The following is a 7,929-nucleotide window of genomic DNA, read 5'->3' as shown; positions in this document are numbered from 1 at the left end:
AGTTTGAAAATCATGTGTTAAGAGACTACAGATACACTAGAATGGTAGATGAATAAAATCTTATTCTCCAGCCAAAGCAAGTTACAACACCATACCATTGCCAGATCCAAGCAGTGATAAAATTGAAATTGCAAGCATCTACTTACTTGGACAATAATAAACAAAAATCAGACCCACTGTTAACAGTACAAGACAGTGGTAACACCCAGGTTTCCAATGATATTAGCTGAATTAATAGCATTAGCCCATTGGCTATGCAAGATGTACAATCAAGAGCACATAAATAATTTCAAGTTAAGAACTTTATATGACAATTCACATTAACTTCACTAGAGATGCATATTTTCACCATAAACATAAATAAATGTGCATGTGTGTGTGTGTGTACCATACTATTCATTTATTGGAGAAAAAAATGTTTAGAACAATGCAATAAAACAACTATTAAACAATTAACTGTGTTCTTCAAACTAATACACATTAATGACGAGTAAATTGTATATATAGCAACAATAGCAGTCACTTCAACATATTCAAATATAAATTACTCGAATGACCAACACTATATCTCTAGCAACAATCACAAACATTTAACTTAGACAAGAGACTTGTCCATGTATATATCACTTAATCCAATTACAAATTTACTCACCGGTACATGGTCAAAACAAGCATACTATGCCTCAAAGAAATAATCTCACAGCTCTTAATTAAAAGAAAAGAATAAGAGTGGTATCATCATATGTATCAATAGCATTTGACAGAATAGAAACTTAACAAAACCTTTGTTCGCAACCTTCAACCACAACAAGGAAAATATGCATTTCGCAAAAAAAGAGCATCTTAACCCTAACTCCTAGCAGTCTGTTTTTCCTTGGACTTCTGAATCTTCAAAACCTTCTTGACAATCTTCTGTTCTTCTACCAAGAATGCTCGAATAATTCTGCAATTGCATCAAAAACAGATATTGTTACATCACAGATTAGACAACAATCTAATACAATACAAATTAACCAATAGAAATGAAATTGAGCATATCATTCTTCAGAATAGCGTGTGCCAAACAAATAAGATAGTTGGAGGTGAAAAGAGGAACTATTAATGAAAAATGATCCATAGACTGTTATAGGAAAAATGGGACAACTAAATAATAGTAACACTACGATCCTCCACCAAAACAAAATACTCTAATGACAAACGCACAGAATAACAGGTAAAATACAGAAAATCAGAATAATAGATCAATCTGCAGAATCTCTCGTGCCAAACAAATGAGAAAATTCTGGCAGAAAAAAGGAGCCATAATAAAAGATACAATTGACCCTGTAATCACTAAAAAAATTAAAATAGGCAGAGAGTTTGGACGTGTTGCTGCTGTAATTATCCAGGCTTTTCAGAGACCATACTTTTTCTCTTACTCTGGATGGTATATTATCTGCTGTTGTAATGCTGGAACTGTTTCTTGAAAGCTTTTTTTCAACGCTCGGACAAGATTATTTTATGTTGGTTTTGATGTTGTGATTTCTGGAACAATTTTTGAAGACTACTGGTCTGGTCATTTGAACAGACATGTTTGTGTTTGATGTAAATAACATCACTGCCATGTATTTTGACTCATACCAAAGATGTATATCTCCAGCTTTTTGAGATCCACTAATTAAAGGGACAATTTTTTAATGTTTTCACTGTAAATATCAATGCATACAAATATTACCCTGCAGAATAATGTACCCGATTTAATAAGAAAAATACGAAAGCCCTAAAACAATAACCCAGAACAGGGGATGGGTACTGACCCATGGTTGATGGTTGATTTGTTAACAAAGAGGAGCATTCAAAACGAATTAAAAACAACCAAATACACACACACACACAGCGCTACCGTGAAACCCTAAACGCTATAATCTGGAGGTTAAAAGATACCGACATTAATAACCAAAAAGAAATAAGCAAATATTTAAACACATTACCGGTCTCGGACAGCTGAACCCGATAAAACACCTCCATAGGCTCTGTTTACAGTTCTCCTGTTCCTGCTAAGCCTTGACCTCTTGTACTCAGCTGGCCTCAGATGGGGAATCTGCAATCCACCCATAGATTATATGATTAAAATTGGAGTTCACGACACATCGAAATACTTGATGACATTAAGATTTCATATTTTATCTGCGACATTTTTGCTGGGGCCTATAAACAAACCCTGGACCTAACTATTCAGGTTTACCATTTTATCGAATCACTGCATAGTAAAAACTCCGGCTTTTTTTTCTGATCTACAACATTTTAACCTAATTGCTAGAGTAATCTATGTATGGTTATCCAGATCAGATCATGGTATTCCCAAAAAATACTACAAACAGCATTAGGTTCACAGATTACCACGAAACTGTAACCAATCTACAAAATAGCTCAATCAAACCCTTACCCCATGGATTCTCTTGCCTGTAACAGGACATTTAGGTCCACTGGCCCTCTTCTTTGCGGTCTGGTATATTAGCCTCCCACCTGTCATCAACAAACAATAAATTACACTAAAAGCCACACAAAATCCATAAAAGAGTTAAAGGAGTCGTCAATCCTTCAAATAACTTAAGAACATCACACTGAAACGAAAAACAAAAAACTACGAGCATTTCGTGGCACCTGGAGTCTTTAGAACCCTGGTCTGGTTAGATTTCGTCGCATAGCTGTGGCGCTTGCGATACGTCAGCCTCTGTGCCATCTCTTCCTCTCAGTTGCACCACAGCTTGCAAAGGACTCTCGCCTCCTGCTGATTAGGGTTTATTCAATTGGCAACCAAAGCTTGCAAAAAGAACCCTCACCTCCCGCTGATTAGGGTTTATTCCATTAGGGTTTTTATTGCCTTCCCTTTAGGGTTTCTTCCTTATTTATGTTTCTCCCTTTAAATAAACACCTCATTTGCATATATTTGAAGAATTTTTTTCATCCTCAAATTTCAATAATATTGACAAGGTCCAAGACCGAGTATTAAGCGATCTATTACGATATTAAGATTTTATTTTTGTTGTGGTTTTCCTATTGAGCCATTCATATAAGATTTTCAAATAGCATATTATCGGTTAATTTTAGAAGTGTGGAATCGTTATTAATAATTATTAGCTTTTTGTTTTATTTTTAATTTTTTTTATAATTTTTAATGATAATTAACATTTATTAAGACTAAAGTGGTTTATCGAATTTCGAGAAAAGAGAGTTTAATTGTTATTCTTCAAAATCTTATTACTGTGATCAAGGAACAAGGAAATAAGCGTTCTAAGATCGCTATAGGTGGGCTGACTTAATAAGTCAATAAGATTGGAGGTGTAGCTCATGATAGGGAATTGAGAGCGGATGTGGGCAAGAGTCGGGTAGTCTAAAAGGAAGTGATTTTCATCTTCTACTTTCTTAGTATCACAAATCTAACAAATTCTATCATCCTAGGGAGCCTTGGGAGTAGACCATCGCCCGGTCTCACTCCCAAGCTCAAGAGAGTTAGTTCTAATCCTAGCGATGTTTATTTTCTTCTTAGTGCTAGTCAACATAGAGAAATAATTATAGTTATCAAGGGTGGGGTTGATCACCTCCTTATAGTACCTTAACTTCCTTTTACCCTCCAGCTCCTTAGCATCCCACATCTTGTCCTTAAAACTAGAGGTAATAGTATCTTTGAAGTTGTATAGGTTTCAATTTTTTAATATAATCTTTTTAATTGAAAATCGTAATTTTAGTTTTGAGTTTTAATATGAGGTTGATGTATTTAAATTTTAATATTTGTCTTGATCTTGGATGAATGGTAGTTTGTCTTTTACTTGTCAGCATCTCATTGCCTCTCCCCACCACTCGTTGATAAATGTATGTAAGCTCTAACCTTTGTCTTACCCACAAAACTCACCACGTTTGCTTCCTTCTCTCACCTCGCTCTCTTGAACTACCTTCACCGTCTTCTTAGACCATGCAACATTTTCATCATTAATTGCCTTCTTCAATTGTGACTCATAATACCCATAGACTTGCTCAACGCTTGATCAAGTTTACTAGCGACCTTGACTTGCATGGGTATTCATAACGAGAACAACCCTTTATTTGTGCCATACATCTCAAAAATGGCTACACATACATAGATCTCAACAATGCAAGTAAAGGTTATAAACATCAATGTAAATGTCAACAAACATCAAGTTTGGCTAGATGCATAGCAATGTACCTTATTCGGCTTAAAGTGGTGATACAACATATGAAAATACCCATTCACCCAGTGACCAAGTGTTGAAGTTGGTAAACAAAACCTGATTTAGCTAAAGTGAGCTCACAACATCCAAATCCTTTCATCTTCCTCCCATGCTCTAGCTCCTCCTTTAGTGCAACATCGAAATCTTAGTTAGCTTCGATTTGTCAAGGTTTTCACTTAGCTTGTAACAACATGCATATGTATGGAACATCAATAACAAGTTTGTGTGTGTGTGTACTTCAGGGTGCATTTGAAGGTTTGGTAACTAATAAAATAATATAATGTCTTTGGTTGCAACTGGAACAAACACGCATGTATAATCAACATCATAGTTACATCTACTAATAGAGATTGCAACTAGCTTTATTGTTACCTTTTTAAGTGTTGCTCATGCTCTTGCCTTTGCTCCTTCGATATGTGTTATTAGGTAAACAATTAGCTTTGTCTTTATCAATGGATGAAACTAAGGATGGGACTTACACCTTTGTAGTCTTCACTTGCAACACTCATAGTTTTGCCTCCTTTATTAGGTTTTTTATCATCACTAAAATTGGCCCTGTACCTAGATGATCAACCATTATTGGCTCTCAAACTAGAAAGGATGAGAACATAGACAAGATCTTGAACTATGCCTAAAAGACTTGCTTATGGATTTATTTCTGACTCTCTAGCTGGCTTTGTACCTGGGCAATGTTGAGTGAGAATCCTCCCTTTGGTTAACTCCATAAATGCATTAGAATAGGGTCAGATAATGCTTACTAGAAACAAGATAGAATTCTTATTATATAATAATGACCTGGATTTCTCATATGGGAATGATGGTTGCTACTTAATTGATTGTGAAGTGGATTCAATTATTGAGCGACGTTAAGTGGAAGAGAAGGTGGGAGGACTTGCTTTGTGTTGGCTATTGCATTCTTCCAATTCAATCGGGTGAAGCCAAAGGCTAGGACATTGCTACCTTTGCTTCCAATGCTTTTGGCATTCTTGAATTGTATCACATTTGAGTATGTAAGTATCAAATTTCTTCTAAAATCAAAAGGGAGGTTGCTAAGACAATGGTTATATTTGGATCTACTTATCAATCTCAAACTTTGACTAGAAATGGAATTCTAGGTTATGGACCCAACAATGAAGGGAATCACTAGAAAGTTCAAATTTCCAAGAACTAAGGTCAATTCATTATACTTTGCTAGACCTAGTCTATGTTTGAGCCTCCTTATGACAATTTACACATACTTTCCATACAAATTCCATATGGATAATGCTAGACCAACATTGTTTTTGAGCTCCTAGTGACCATTTAAACATACTTTCTATGCAAAACACCTAATGGACAATGCTAAAGGATAGGTGCCCTACTTTCCTACTAAATAGTTTCTAAGATTTCATCAACATTGTTACTTGTAAGATATCCTTCCAAAAACTCCATGTGTGTGGCTCGTAAGCCTCACATTGGTTATGCTAAATAGCTTCTTGGTTTCAGTGTGAAGTATTCTTTCTTGGTGATTATGGTAGTCTACACGCATCTTGGATGATGGAGGAAAGAAATTGTGCCAAGAAAGCATTCTCTCAATAGTTTAAATACATTGTGATGTCTCCAAAGGAAATGATGTGGTGGAAACAATGGACGTGGTGCTCAATTTGAATGCCAACCTTGACATGATTTCAACAATGTAGGCATCATGGGCCCCATTAAAAGCATATTGGACCTAAACATGGACAAAGTCAACACCATCTTAGCTATGAACATGAAAGAGGTCATTTGCGTCATCAAATACCCAATAAGGGCACTAGTAGCAACCAAAATAAAGGGTTCATTCTTTGCACTTCAAACTTAACATTCCTCTTGGGAAGATTGATGCCTCATGTTTATAGCCTTACCAAGGACACTATCATAGGATTGGTTAAGAGAGGGTTGGGTTCTCATAGCATTGGATCCTCACTAGATGAGATATTGCCTTAGCTTACATATGGACTAATGCAAGATTTGTCGTTGTCATTACAGAACACCTATCATACTTATTGCCAAGTAAAACAGTGAGACTCTCTCAATGTATTACTTTACAAACTAGCATTGATTTTTATTTTCCTCCAACAAAACAATGTACAAATTCATTTTTGGTCGGATAGTAGCCATTGTCGTGACACCAGTTTAACATCAAGATATTTATTGAGGGTTTTTATGTCCTACTAGGGATATAGTGCAGTCACTTAAAGCAATGGATTTCTGCAGTATAATTTGTAAGTAATAGTATGGATTAAGGTTTGATATAGTTTGCAAATACTAATATTAAAGTGTCATTTAAAATCTTGTTTTATTTGGGCTTTGAATGGTGTGCAGAGTAATGAGGTCCACATCATGGAATGTATCCTTAAACATGGTAACATCTATAAGTCACCGCGTGTCGAATCCTATACAATATATTCATTATGTTGCATTCATTCCTCTATAGTGTATTTATTACTTTACATTCACTACTATGCAATGCTACATATGGCATTTGAATACATGTTTATTCCTAGATTCGGTTGTTTGTTTAGTTCTCTAGATTAGCCATTGTATCCAATTATTTGTTTAGTTCTCTGGTAATAGTTCTTATGACTTTGGTGTTCCTTGGTTTGGTGGAACATTTAGTTCTTCACATTTGTCGTTATGTTTAGTTCTTTGGCAATGGTGGTTTTTTATTTTCATCATTCAATTCTCTACATTTGCTATTATGTATGGTTGACTATTTAGTTTTTTGGCAATGGTTCTTTCGAGTTTGGCATCACTTCATTTGGTTCTACATGTGGTTCCATGCATTTGCCATTATTGATAGTAGTTCATTCAACTACTTGGCGGTGGTTCTCTTGAGTTATATCTTTCATCTCTCGTTTTGAGCATTCTAGTGGTTATTTAGTATCAAACCATCTCGGTGTTGGTCATATTTCATCTTGCATATATGATTTTGGGTTGTTATTTTGGGCTTTCTTTTGCAAGTTTTCAATTCCAATGTTGGGGACTAGAGGTGATGTGAGGAAGATGCTAGGACAATGGGTGGGAGTGTGGGTTTTTTATTTGTTTCTTGTGTTTTCTAAAATCTAGGTGGTCATTATGGGTTATTTTAGGTTTTGCTAGTGGTGTTTATTTCAGATTTGGTGATTCACCTCTTGTTTTGCTTGTTACAGTGGTTATTTAGCCTCTCATTCATCTAGCTTGAGTTGGTTATTCTACCATTGGTTTTTTTGTTGTTCTAGTGTTTGGGGCTTGGCTTTTCACTTCTTGTACTAGGTGTTCCAATGGTTATTTAGCCAATGGAAAACATTTTATCATTAGTTTGTCTTCTTTTCTAGCATGCATTTTTGTATAAAATAATCCAGTTGCACAAATAGTAGAAAAAGTTATTCAATTAGAGAATCATTCAAATCCTACAAGTAAATGTTTCATTCATGTCATGGTTATGTTTACGTTCATGTTTATATGGTGTTATGAGTGACCTCTTGTCTAACTTAAGCATTTCAACATCCAACAACAAAATGCATATATGCAACATGCATGATTACATGGAAAATGCACCTCATAGGTTATATGATAATGTGAGAAGTACAAATCAAAGGTTAATTTACAAATATTCCTACAAAGACCCATTGGAAATTCAATTGTTGTTTATCCTCCACTTGCTTAGTGATAATAATTCTTACTATGATAGATAATAAGT

At 35.1% G+C, this 7,929-nt stretch overlaps 1 protein-coding gene across 1 annotated transcript; it reads right to left on the bottom strand.

The window, feature by feature from the left end:
• Positions 1–585: 585 nt before the first annotated feature.
• Positions 586–2,880, bottom strand: LOC149243962 (large ribosomal subunit protein eL34-like). The gene is made up of 4 exons (XM_089374688.1): positions 2,644–2,880; positions 2,426–2,505; positions 1,971–2,080; positions 586–943 (listed from the first exon to the last, which is right to left on the bottom strand). Exons 1-4 carry the CDS (start codon positions 2,720–2,722, stop codon positions 850–852), a joined length of 363 nt encoding a protein of 120 aa, XP_089230814.1. The 5' UTR covers positions 2,723–2,880; the 3' UTR covers positions 586–849.
• Between the last annotated feature and the right edge of the window lie 5,049 nt (positions 2,881–7,929).

This window comes from Pinus tabuliformis, chromosome 8 (assembly GCF_031772625.1).
Source record: "Pinus tabuliformis cultivar Carrire ecotype Pingquan chromosome 8, CPIR1, whole genome shotgun sequence".
Taxonomy (NCBI): Eukaryota; Viridiplantae; Streptophyta; class Pinopsida; order Pinales; family Pinaceae; genus Pinus; species Pinus tabuliformis.
Note: the sequence above shows the minus strand (reverse complement) of the source record. Positions and strands in the feature narration are given on the sequence as shown.

What these genes read in the sequence shown, in the direction of transcription:
- LOC149243962 (XM_089374688.1), bottom strand. Translation starts at nt 2,722, where the DNA reads ATGGCACAGAGGCTGACGTATCGCAAGCGCCACAGCTATGCGACGAAA. An exon ending in CAGGGTTCTAAAGACTCCAG is followed by an intron (nt 2,506 to 2,643) that starts GTGCCACGAAAT and finishes TGTTGATGACAG; the next exon opens with GTGGGAGGCTAATATACCAG. An exon ending in CAGGCAAGAGAATCCATGGG is followed by an intron (nt 2,081 to 2,425) that starts GTAAGGGTTTGA and finishes GGTGGATTGCAG; the next exon opens with ATTCCCCATCTGAGGCCAGC.